A 13,657-nucleotide genomic window follows, 5' to 3' on the forward strand; every position below is an offset into this window, starting at 1 on the left:
AGAATTTGATTCCGTATCCCTTCCTTCTCCGATCTTAGTCTCTATATCCATTTTTCAAGCAATGCAATATTAGAAGTTCTTAGGTCTCTCACCCCAAGTTCATCCTATATTGTTCCGGAAGATCTAATTAACTTTCCTACCATCTCTCCCGAACTACAAAGAAAATTAGATTGAATTTTTTTTATTACAATCACCACAAAAGAAACATATACAATGGTGAAAGGATTTAATATATATATATATATATATATAATTACAACTTATTTATTCAAGAGTTATGTTAGAGTCTTTTCCTTACAAAAGTGGTGAAAAAGAAAGAAAACATTGAGTTGCCTCATGATAATAAAAGAAAGAGAAAATAAACATGTAACACGATGATAGATTATATTATTGAATTAATAAATATTTTTAAGTCATTTTATATATGTATATAATTATAAGGTTATTTTATTTTATTTTATTAGGATAATAAAAATAAAAATTATTAATAAAAATAAATTTAGTTTACTTAATATAAGTTTTAAATCATTTTTCTTTTTAATGTAAGTTGAATGCTGACACCTTCTCAAATGAACTATTTTTTTTAACAAAAAAAGTTATTTATAAGAATCTAAAAGATTGTAATATATAATTATTTTTCAAAAGTTTTTGTGTTTCAATTTGGTTCCTACTCTTTTTCTTACATATAAAAGCTAAAATTATTTTTCTTGAAATATTTTTTTGCAATTTTATCCAAATGAAAAATTATAATGATTTTAATCAATTATAAATATAATTAATCATACATATACTTGATTATTAAAATAATTTAATTTCACAATTTTCTCACACATATTCATAGTATTCAATTTATTAAAATTGAAATTCGGCAATAGTATGGTTTTCTGATTTTTCTAATTTTGAATAAATGATTAAAGTTATAATAAAAAAAACCTATGGAACTCAATTTAATACTGAAAATAAACGTAAAAATTTACCTATTCACCCTAGATAGAGGAAATTAAAGTGAAATAACTTTTTTAACTATGATTATATTTATGAATTATCGACTTGCTTTATTAACTATTGATATTTGTTAAAAAATATTTTTTTTATCAGTAATAATAAATAAATAATATTAAAAAATATATATTTTTATCAATAATAATAAATAAATAAAAATCATTTTAAGGTTATAGAATCCAATCCATATACAAAATTGTACCTAAATAAATAAAATAATTCCTTTGTTCAGAAATTTATCATCAACTTATTATTAAAATAAATACAGTCTAATCAACCTAAAAAAATCACTATTTTATTCTAGTTATACTTTTTATTTATTTATAATGTTAAACTTGATTGAATTTGAAATCTTACTTAACAAGAATGTTAATAGAAAAGAACTTCCATACATAAAATGCCATGAATACATACAAATAATACTTTTAAATTGAAATTATGGATGTGCAGGAAAGGAAATAACTTCGAAAATGTTAAATGGTTGAAACTTAAAAAGGCATTCATACAACTTGAAACCACTTTGAAACATAAATACAGGAATATGTAAAGGTGAAAAAGTAAATGAACTGAATTGTAAAAAGGCAAAGAAATAACTTGTCAAGGAAAATAAATAAACATTAAATATAAAAGCAATTGAATTGTAAATTGAAAAGAAAAGAAAGTGGAGAGTAAATAGAAGAAGAACAAGAATTAAATGTTGAAAACTTAAAGACTTAACAATAAACCAAAGGAGAAGAAGAAATGACACATGTAAAAGGTGGTATTTAAAATTAGGTAAAAACTTAAACATTGCTCTCTGAACCAATAATAATGTTGGATATGCCATGCTGTGATTGTGCAGATTAATGTAGTCTGTTTTAACAAAACAAAAATCTAACTTTATCAAGAGAATTTAAATAACTGTTACTGTCTACCAAATGACTAGGTCTCCTTTGAAATGCTTTCATCAAAACCTTCAACTCTACTGGGTCACTTGAAAGGAAATTAAACAACATACACATCTATATTGAAAGTTTTTAATGGACTGTGGTGTACATAGGTTTTTAAATATTTAAGAACCCATGATTAAACAATACAGCAACCTTGTTTATTGGAAATTATGACTATTTAATAAGATTCGCATCTGTCTCTTTGACAAGATAAAACTGCTTCAAAAATGTCACTGTTGTTTTTGAAAAATGGCTTCTATCATTTGGCTATTACTTGATACTGAAAATACTCTTTGACCCCATCTTCATCAGTTATTTTGAAATTGACAATTGAATGTTGTTATCTCCTAATCCTTCAATTTTACGTTACTTATCTTCGTTGTTGCATGTCTTCATCCTTTAGAACAAGTAATACTCCAATCACATGCTTTAATACTCGTCATTAACAAATATCTTAAGCAAAATTGTTATAACATCTCTTGGTTTAACTTTTTATGTAACTAATCTACCTTTCTATAATTCTAACAAGATTATACGCCGAGAAGTATATTTTAGGCATTTGATACGTTTTTATAATTTCGAAGAAAATTATTATTTTTAACTTAAATGATCACAATCAATTTTGGGGAACTCCATATATTTCATTCAAATATAATGGAATTTTTTCATTTACTACCATACCTAGCTTTCCTCTTTCTGCATCTTTTTGACGTTATTTCCTTTCGTCTAAATCTTAAGATTTTAAAAGGAGTTGTGCTCTCCTAACATATTAAGTTAAAGGCTTAAATAAAGTAGGTAAATAATATAACTATTGTAAAATTCATAAATTGAATTCTTACAGACACTTACGATTTAATTATAGTGTCTAATTATTTTTAGGAGTGGTCCATTGATTTAATATCATAATCAAATCGATTTGATGAATGATTTTTTTGTCTCTTTGATAATCTGTAACTCATACTGCTTTCAACAGTTATATATTAAAAAAGCAATTACAATTAGTTTAATCTCAATGACCTTTCTATTTGTCCAAATATTTTTGATATGGAAATAATGCAACTGAACAATTATTTTTTTAAAATTAAGTTTGGAAATTTGGATTAAAAACAAAGGGTCAAACTGTGATGGGTGACTGATTAACAAATCTTAGTCAGCGTTACATGTGATTGGCATTCGTGTCCAATATCACCGCGTGTGTAGACGGCTCCGTAACTCAAGATATATATGTTTTTAATTCATGTTAAATAAAATGTTTGATTTAATGAAAAGGAGTTTTGGTTAAAGAAAAAGAGATATTAATATTTGGGTGTGAGGAGGTAGTAGAAGAAGAAAGTATGTTGTAGTATTTGATACTAGGATGGAGTAGAGTGTAGTTAGCACGTGTTGTATAGCGCGTAGAGTTGGAGAGTTGGATTATCTCGAAATAACAGTGAGCAGAAAAAACCCAGAGATGTACAGAGTGGAAGTGTAAATGGCCGCAAATTCTAGGTTGCCCGCCACGTTAACTTCTACCTCTAGCTGTAAAAAGTTAAATATAATAATAATGATTTAACATTTAAGAAGAAAAATAAAAACATTGTGAGTCACCCACCCCATTCCTTTGGCATCCCCCAGGGAAAAAGGTTGAATTAGGATAAATAGGGGTTCATTAGTCAAACCATTTTGACTCATCAATGGCAAAAGGGCGGGTATCTTGGGCCTCACGTGATTCACATCACACCATACCCAACCATGTGCCATATGATTAATAATAACCGTTAGATGTTGTCTCATTGGTGTCCAGGGCTCATGTGGAACCATATCAGCAACGTGTTTCAATCGCATGGATGCGGCGACCCGTATTCTTCCCCCTTCTCACACCTCCTCCTCTACTCCATTCCTTTTTTTCTTCCCTTCAAAATAAATTTAAATAAATAAAAATGACCGTATATACAGTAGTAGTACGTCTTATTCTTTAATTTATTTTTATTTAATTTAATAGCGAGTGATACTGTAATCCTTCGGGTTTGGGCTGTTGGATCCTATAAAAGAGGGAATTGAGTGGAGTGTTACGGACTTAAGAGCAGCAACTGAAGTCTTGCTTCTTCTTTTCCGATTGAACTACATTTCGCAGAGGCAGTACCCTTCAACCTGCACAATCTGCACTGCTCTTGCCTTCTATTCTCCTCACTTTGAATCCAGAGATATCCTTTCCATTTAAGGGCACCACTAGAAGCAGAAGAAGAAGCTTCAAGGAAAGTCTCCACCACCCAGTCACCTCATCTCATATCTCACCACCACAACACTATTGGAATCACCATCCTCTCAATAATTCCCTTTCTCTTTCTCTCAACCCCCATGATGTCAAAAGTTCTTCTTTTCTCTTTATTCCTATCACTCCCGACCATCTCCTCTTCCTTCCGTTTTTAATATTTCTTGCTTTCCTCTTTTTTCCTTTTAACCTTCCCTTGCCTTTTCTAACATTTCTCCCAACATAAAACCCCTCCACGCCCTATCCCACACCCCCAACCCTTCTCCTTCACGATTCATTCTCTTTTATTCCCAAACCACGCCTATTTCTGTTTCTTTCCCGCTACAGTCATTACAGTACCAACACATACTCACTCACACACAATAGTAACACTCATAATAATATTACTAATGGAAGAGAGTATCCTATGCAAACACACAGTGCATCACACCGTCACCAAGAAGCTCCTGTCACCCAAAAAATCCCAAACCAATCCAACCACAGACCGCAGGATAGTCCGGGTATCATACACTGATCCGGATGCCACCGACTCTTCCAGCGACGACGAACCCTTTCCCTTCGTCCGCCAAAGAATCAAGCGCTACGTCAACCAGATTGAGATAGAAACTGCCACCATCGCCGCCCCCAACGTCCTTTCCAATGCTCGCAAGAGGCCCGCCGCCGAGCCATGCCGCCGCCAAGTCAAGCTCCACTCCGGCAAGAAGTTCCGCGGTGTCCGCCAGAGACCGTGGGGGAAATGGGCGGCGGAGATTCGAGATCCGGCCAGAAGGGTGCGTCTTTGGTTGGGAACTTACGACACTGCCGAAGAAGCCGCCATGGTCTACGACAATGCCGCTATTAGGCTTCGTGGCCCGGACGCCTTGACAAACTTCGTAACGCCGCCGCTAAAAGAACCTCCGCCGGCTGCGGCGGAGGACGTTTCGGAATTGAAGGTCGGCGTCCCTGAAGAGGCGTCCGGGTCCATGTACGGGTACGACTCTGGCGACGATCACTGCCACCATAACCTTGCCTCTCCAACTTCGGTGCTCCACTTCCGAAGCAACTCGAGCGAAGAGAATTCAGAGAAAACCGAGGAAGTGTTGAGAGAGTGCCAGGGCGAGACAGAAACGAGTTTGTTCGACGAAACGGGGGAGTTTTTAGCGCTGGACAACTTGCCTGCGTGGGATGACGTGTTCAATTTTGAAACCCCGGAGTACCCTCTTGTGTTTGAAGAAGAGCATGTATTAGATGAGTCCCAGATGTTGGGCGAAACCTTAGCGTTTTCCTCGAACGAAGGTTTCAGCGACACTAGTAGTATTTTGCTTGCGGATTCCCTCATAGATTTCGACAAAGCGTGCCCTCCATCCACCTTCTGCCAAGTGGACGATTACTTCCAAGACATTTTGCTGGCTTCTGATCCTCTCGTTCTCCTCTGAGATTTCTCACTCCTTAATCCTTCCTTTTCCGCCCTGCCTATTCACGGCAGATTTTGGTCCCGGTGGTAAAAATATTAAATAAATTACTTCATCTTTTCTTTTTCTTTCTCAAAGCCAAAAAAAAACACAAATCTTCAGCTTTATTTCCGTATTTATTATTCAGTTGTTTTAGGTAGTTCGTTACAAATAGCGAACGGGGATGAGTTGAGAGTGAAGTTTTGTTTAAATTTGAATTTGTAATACTTGTTCCTTTGCTTAATAAGTAGGATGGTTGAGAAGCGAGAATGTTGTAATGTATATTTGTCCAGATGTTAATCCAAGTGCAGTGGAGTTCTTTTCTTTTCCAATTCCATTTTATTTTCTCTTCTCTTAAGTTAAGTTGCGTTTTTTAAAGAAACACAAGGAAACATGAATTGACGAATGTGTGTGAACGGCGAAGGGGCGCTGATTGCGGTCGTGGCCGGTCAGTCGGCGGGTGGGTGCGGTGAGGGACAGAAGAGTTGGTCCTTTTTTTTGTATGTTACGAGATAATGTGAATTTGAGACTTGACTTTAGTTAATTGGTTTTGTTTTGGTCTTAATGTTTTTGAAAGAAACAAAAAACAATGTTTAAAACGTTACGGAGCGCACGCGGGGCGAACATAAAATCTTTGGAGCCTTTAGGTGCAAGCGCCATGCCATGCCATGCTGCCGCAAAGACAAAAGGTCCAAAGAGAAACGAGTGCGTGTGTACATCAAAAGGTGCAAACTCCATGGGACTGTATCAATTGTCGCGATTAGCCCTTTTTATCTTCACAAGACTGCTTCAATTTTACCTCACCCAAACCAATAAACTGTTAAGCTCTTCAAATTCGACTCCCTTTCATCTATTCACCCATTTCGTTTCCATTCAAATCACATTAACTTGCCACTTAACTACCATTTATTTCCGGATTCATTTTTTAACTTACACCCTTCATTATTACTGGTCTCCAAATAATACAAATAATTGCTTTTTCGGCATATAAATATCACCAATTGAATATGATTTTTTTGTGACACAAGTGAATTTGCTTTTACTTGTAAAAAGGCATTTTAAATGTTTTCAAAACGGTTGTTTACTTTGTTTTTAGTTTTTATTTCCTTATAATTCAACACTTGATAACACAACACTTCTCAAAGTCGTCGCTTCCCTTTATTTTCTAACAACCCCCCTCCCCAGAATCACACAAACATTAGGTTTCAAAGTAAGAACAGCTTCAATCTAAAAGTCCCTGCTAGATTGTGTATTCTTTCAGTCAACCCATAAACTATGCAAAGGTGGGGCTGAAAAGTCAAGTTCAGCAAGCTGGCCAAGGAATGATGGAGAGATGAATCCTAAATATAATTTTCTTCTTCTTTTTGAATTTTTATCCAATTGATATGACACAAAAATGAAAGGCGAGTTTAAATGATATGACACAACATCATTAATATGATATTGGCCAAAACATGAAAGTAAGGTTATATTCGTGTCTATATGTTTGTTTTTAATTAACTATAAAAATACAAAAATAATAATATTTAATGCTGGAAAATCATCTTGATGATACTCATTTGTAACAGATAATATAATAATGCATTACTATTTAGAATATAAAATATGAAAGATAGAGTATTTTTGTTGTCATAAAAGTGATATAAATTATTTGTACACGAGGAGGGAAGAAAAAAAAACTTGGGTGCAGCCTATGTGCCAGACAAAAGAGGAAGCTTAAAATTGACACAATTGAAGATTCCTAGTATACTCCACTGTTGCTTTCAGTGGTTGAATTATTTCGTCTGCATTCACTTCATTAAACTGAAAATACTATTTAATTTGATTTTATTTACTAAAAATGCGTGTATATTTTAAGGATATTTTTGTGTAAAAAGATGATACCTCGCCAGTGTAAAGAGACCATATAAAGGGCGTGAGAGAGAAATAGATCAGAGAGCCTTTCTTCAAATTATTGACAACTTTTATTAATTATTGGTTTTTTATTAGTAGGAATTTTAATATAGTGAATTTTTATCAAATTCACACATTCTATTTGACTAATTTAATTAGATTTCCTTAACTAATTATTGATAATCTATTAATAACTTAACTAAATAAAATAAAAATATAGAAAAACAATAATAATTTATTTATTTTATTAAATTTCAATTTATTTAAAAGTGAAGGTATTTTTAAAATTAACACCAGCGAAAAGTTTTTAATTAGTATGCAGTTATCTAAACTGAAAAAAAAAGGAACGGGAAGAATTCTCATATTTTCACTGTTATCCCATTAAAAAATATTTTTTTTCTCTATTTTTACGAAATTAGTATAGATTATATAAATTATCCAAACGAATAAATTTTTAAAAAACTATGGAAATAGGTAATTTGTGACTGAATTGACCACTTCAGTTTTATTATAATAATACTAATATTAATTATAAGAAGAATATTAATCATAATAAAACAATAATTATAATTAATAATAAAATTACTAATATTAATGAAATTATTCATTAATATTAATATTACTAATATAATAATAATAATTAATGATTAATATGAATAAAAATTAATATTATTAATGATTAATCTGAATAATAATTAATAATTTTATTGCTGATAATATTATTAACATTAATACGACAGTTATTAATATTAGAATATCTACCATTAATATTTTATATTACTGTTATTATTAATTATTATTTATATAATATAATTATTTAATTATGGTTAATATTATTATTATAATTAAACTGAAGTCATATAATCAACTACAATTTCAATACTTCAATATTGAAGTCGTTTTTTTTTTTTGTACTTCTTTAATAGGGACTTTGGATTTCATTTTAAAAATAAAAATGAGAAACATGTTTTGTAAGCATGAAGTTTAAAATAGTCTCTAATCTTACAATTTATCTAATTTTATAATTTTTAAAATTTTATCCATTTTAATAATTTAAAAATGCTACACTATTTTTTGCAAAAAAAAAACTAATTTTCAGGTGAAAATAAAGAAACAAGGCCTAATTGAATAAATATTATGTTATAAAAAGAAACTGAATGCACCATTTAATAAACATTGATGTGAAATTTAATCATCTCAAATGTATCAGTATATAAAAAATTTATTTCACCGAAGAACTTACCCTCAACATGGTTGTTGATTAGTTCGGTTGACCGCAAAACCATCTTTATCTTATGCACTTAACCAAACTTTCTTTTAAAAAAACAACTTAAGGATTCAATAAATTTAAATATATTGAATTTAAGCCGTTTTTTATTTTTTAAAATGCTCTTAGACAAGAAAATTTATTTATTTTTATTTAAATAAAATATATTATCACTAAATATAAAAATATAAAATAGAAAACTATTAGTTCAACTCTACATATTGATAGAAAAAATTACTATAGCATTCAACCAAAAATATATAGTTAATGGAGAAAATATCTCATTAACATTAGTTGCCAAAACTCTAACAAACACCAATGATATAAAAATAAATTGATATATGTTAATAGATAAATAATCTCCATATTATCAACTAAAAATAGTTTATATCAGCATAAATTAACTTACCTTAATTGAAGAATAGTCTGATTGATGTTGACAAAAAGAAAATCCTAATTTATATTGATTAAGAAAACTATGATTAATGTTGGTCGATAAATTATTTTAATCTATATAATAGTGGACGTTCATCGAAAATAACCCTAAATGACATTGTTAAAGACGATCTATGTTGATGTTAATAAAAAAAAATGATATTTGACATAAGTTGAAAAAAAGTTATTGATGTTAATACAAAAAATTATGTGTGAAAAAAAGTGGGTCGAAAATATTTGGAAAGAAGAGTTTACGCAATTGGCATGGAGAGAGATTGAATGTGTGTGGTGGCGATGCATATTGGCATTGGAAAGTAGTAGCATGGGTAGAGTGGTGTACGTGGTGGGAGAGAGTGCGAGCATCTCAGAAAAGTATTTAATTGCTTCACTATTACTCCATGACATGTGTGTAGGGGGAGAGAACAGAATCAACAGAAAAAGGGAATAAGGGATAAGCTCCACTGAATCATTATGTCGCATCTCCCAACCAATATTACACTTACGTTTCTTCTCTTCATCTCATTCTACTATCCCAATTACCCTTATCATTACTCTCACGCGCTCATTTACCCACTCCACTCGCGCATCTCAACACTCTTTCCTCTCAATTCCCTTCTCATTATTGTGTTTTCAACTTGTAATAACATCATAAACCTTCATTTATTAATTCATTTTACTTCTTTGCTTATAAACTGCGATCATCAGACCTACTAATTACTATCCCCTCACTCTCCCACGCACACACCTTAGAGAAATAATTCATCAATTTTATTTCAATATGCTCGCTCATGTAAGACTCATACCATTCGAGTGTGTTTCTGCTTCCTCCTCTTAGAATTCAAATTTCTTTTTATGGCAAAGTTTATTACAACATAATATATATATATATATATATATATATATATATATATTGATGGGTATTAATTGGCATTTGATGAAATTGCGAAATGGGCTCCATATGCCCATACACACACACTAGAGTTAAAGGCATGGCCTGAGATGAGTTGGTGAAATTAAGATGAGGTGGTGTGTGGGATATGCAGAAGTTGGGCTACGTTTGTGGTGATTGCCGGTTGGTAAAAGGGAAAATGAGGTTGTCTCTGTATGATATATAAGTGCCTACTTATGTTCTTGCTTTAGTGTCCCATGGCATGTGTCATCTCTGGAAATGACAACCTGCACCTTCCCCATATGTATCTTCTATATCAACGCATTTTGGTCCCTAAAGTGCAGTTTGTTGTTCGTGTTACCCAACATGGAGCCACACAAATATGTTAATTCATCTATATTACTTTCTCCTTCCCATTATATTTTTTACACCTATTTTTGCGTTCAATCATTTCTTTTCAATTTATTTTTCCTCACCGCATTATACTTTCTAAGCTACTCATCCAATTAATTTCTAAAATTAGTAAGCAAATGTTTTAGCTATTTTTAATTCAGATTATACTTACTTTAGTAACCAACTTTTTAAGTTTAGATACCCTTCATTCAATCTTTAGCAACAATTAGAGTTCTTCACTTTCAATAATAAATATTTTTTTTATAAAGAATCATTTAGAAAAAATAGAAACTCCTTAAAAGTTATAGAGGATCGACTTTGTATACTCTTTTTGTTTTTATAAAATATGTATCCATTTTAGTAACAAGAGAGATAGTAAAAATGAGAGAGACGAAGATACAAATGAGATATAATATGAGATGTGATAGAAATTAGAGAAGAAAAAAAAAATAGAGGAGTTTAATAAACTCTTATATTTTTGTACACGTTGTTTATTCATATTTTTACAATTTCTACAAAACCATTATCATTATCATTTTATGTATAAAAAACTTGTGCCAATATTTCAAAGGAATCTTAAAGGGATACTTACAAATGGCTCCAAAAACACAGATTCCACGAAATTGGCATGTAGTGTAAAATCAAACAATTTTTTGAAACGAAATACTTGGATACACATTATTTTCCCTTTTTTCTTTTTTATTTATTTTCCTTTTTATATTTCTGGCTTTTATATAAAAGTTTAAATTCTGTCGACATTCCAAATAGTTATTCCATTAATTACCTCAACATATGCAATGTTCATTTTTGAAGGCTTTTCTGATAAAGCACCTACTGCACTGTTAGCTGTTTTATTTTCTAAAAGTATAACTTAGTCATAACTTCATTGCTTACTTTTCATTGCTTTATATGCTTCACCATGCATCCAAATTGTACGAATATTTACTATTGCGCTAATAATAATTAATGTTTAAAAGTTATTAGTGAGTATATAGCCGTTTAATGTATATGTATTGTAACCCTTATTAAATTTTATATAGTATTTTCACGTTTTACAAATGTCTCGTATTGAATCTTTTGCCAGAGCAACTACTATAATATCATTATGGTCGTAACAAAATATTTTTAGCAATAAAGTGGACACATCTTATATGGACTCATTAAGAATAATTTTGATTTAGTTCATATTTTATTAGAAGTAAAATGTGCTCTGGTGGACTCTTCACATACCGAAAAAATTACATTCAATTTGATAATGATAAGGATCGGATGACATTGTTTTTTGTCCAAATCAAGAATTACTTAAATATGATTCAAAATTAATCTTATTCTATTGTCAATCAGAGATTTCTCTATGAAAAATATGAATCGGAGTTTGAAGAAGGGGGAGGAGTCCTCGACCCGCAATAGATAGATGATGATTTTTTCAATCACATCGTTTAAGCTCCTAGAATATGGTGTCTTTGAGGTTTTCTATTTAATTGTATTGAAATGAACATTTCATTGGGATTTCCCTATTGCACCAGGTCATTTCGGGGCAAGCAGATCATTTATGATGAAGAGGATGAACTTCAAGAGAATGATTCAGAATTCTTGCAGTGAAACCATAGTCGCCTTCTTAGATGCTCAACAATGTTTTATAAGGGTGACTAAGGCAAATAGCCGTCATCTTTGTTTGAATCTAATAAGGCGGCTAAATATCCGTCTTCTTTGCCATTTTACAGTTAAAAGAGACATCGTTTTTAACCTTTTCTATACCAGTGCCAAGATTATAAAAATTGTGAGATACCTATTTTGGTGACTGTAACTATTTTGTGATTATTAGTCTTCACAATTTGTATTCATTAATATTAAAGTTTTTATGCCATTGTGAAACTGTGTTAGTATTTTACAAAATCTTATGATATAATATTATAGCAATAATATTATTTTAAAAGTTTAGAAGAAAGCTTAGTACCAAGGAAGAAAAACGAGCTGAAATCGTTAGTTATTAAAACTAAGTGAGAGTATAAGAAATGGTTACTTTAACCACACATTTTTCTTAACTTTCGAAGTGAAATTTACATGCCTTTTAATATTATGTATAAACATATCAGACGTGTACATATTTAGGAAAGTAATATGATCTTCTAACTTGTAAGTCATATGATTTTGTCTTTATTTCTTTTACGTCAAGAAATTAACTATCACATCTATAATTGCAAGAGTAGTTTTTTAAATAATAATAATATTTAGACATTTGTTTTTTTAAACATCTTACTAACACATTTCATATTTTAATTATTTTTTGTATCGTATTATATCATCTACTACATGTTTAACTAGATGTTGAAAAGCATTTGTGTGTCTAGACATCATTTTAGTTTTTAAAATGAAAACCATGAACGGGTAAAATCTTATCTGATAAAAAATTTAGAAGTTGTAAATTAAATAGGTTTAAGATTATAGTTTGTTTTTATGGTGATTGATGGCTGTCGGCTAAACTGGTATGTACTTTATAGATATGCATAAAAAGATTAAATTAAAAAAAAAACTGCAAGAGTGTGGTGAGAAAGAGCAAGGTTTACATATGAGTGATGGAGGCAGATACATAGGTAGGAATAGGTTTGAGACACTATATTATGCTTGTTGAAAGCATGTCACCCACTCATCATATTACTATTGCCCTCCTACTCCTACATACTACATGTGTGTCGCTCCCTTCTATTAATTATCTTCAGTCATGGTTGGGGAAAAGGACCTCTTTCAAATTATTGCCTCATCATTGCAGCACCTCATCGCAAGTTTAAATACTACTATTTTGCAGCTACTCTCTAAATTAAAGTATTCAATGCAATATTATTGTTGCCATTTTCACTTCTCAAAGATTCTTGGTATCTTATTTCACATGCCATTTAAATATATTTACAGAAGTTGCTTTAAATTTACCAGGTTGGGGCAATTATTACATTTTGTCCACCAGGTTTACATAGCAGTAAAAGGACCTGACGGTGTAGGTTATACATTGATTTTGTGACAAACTTTTTGGTAAATACATTCACACACCTAGCTGTACAGTAATATACATTTAATTTAAGAGTATAATGCATGGTATTAATAATATTGCTCGCAGTACCAAAGTACATGAACACAAATATATCACATCCTGACACTTTTTGTTAATTAGTA

General features: G+C 31.0%; 1 protein-coding gene across 1 annotated transcript; it reads left to right on the forward strand.

Annotated features, from left to right (window-relative positions):
- Window positions 1–3,971: 3,971 nt before the first annotated feature.
- On the forward strand, window positions 3,972–5,944 carry LOC137821881 (ethylene-responsive transcription factor CRF4). The gene has a single exon (XM_068626674.2). The coding sequence runs from the start codon at window positions 4,572–4,574 to the stop codon at window positions 5,595–5,597; it is 1,026 nt and encodes a 341-aa protein (XP_068482775.1). The 5' UTR covers window positions 3,972–4,571; the 3' UTR covers window positions 5,598–5,944.
- The last annotated feature ends 7,713 nt before the right edge of the window (window positions 5,945–13,657 follow it).

Source organism: Phaseolus vulgaris, chromosome 9 (assembly GCF_051622355.1).
Source record: "Phaseolus vulgaris cultivar YP4 chromosome 9, ASM5162235v1, whole genome shotgun sequence".
Taxonomy (NCBI): Eukaryota; Viridiplantae; Streptophyta; class Magnoliopsida; order Fabales; family Fabaceae; genus Phaseolus; species Phaseolus vulgaris.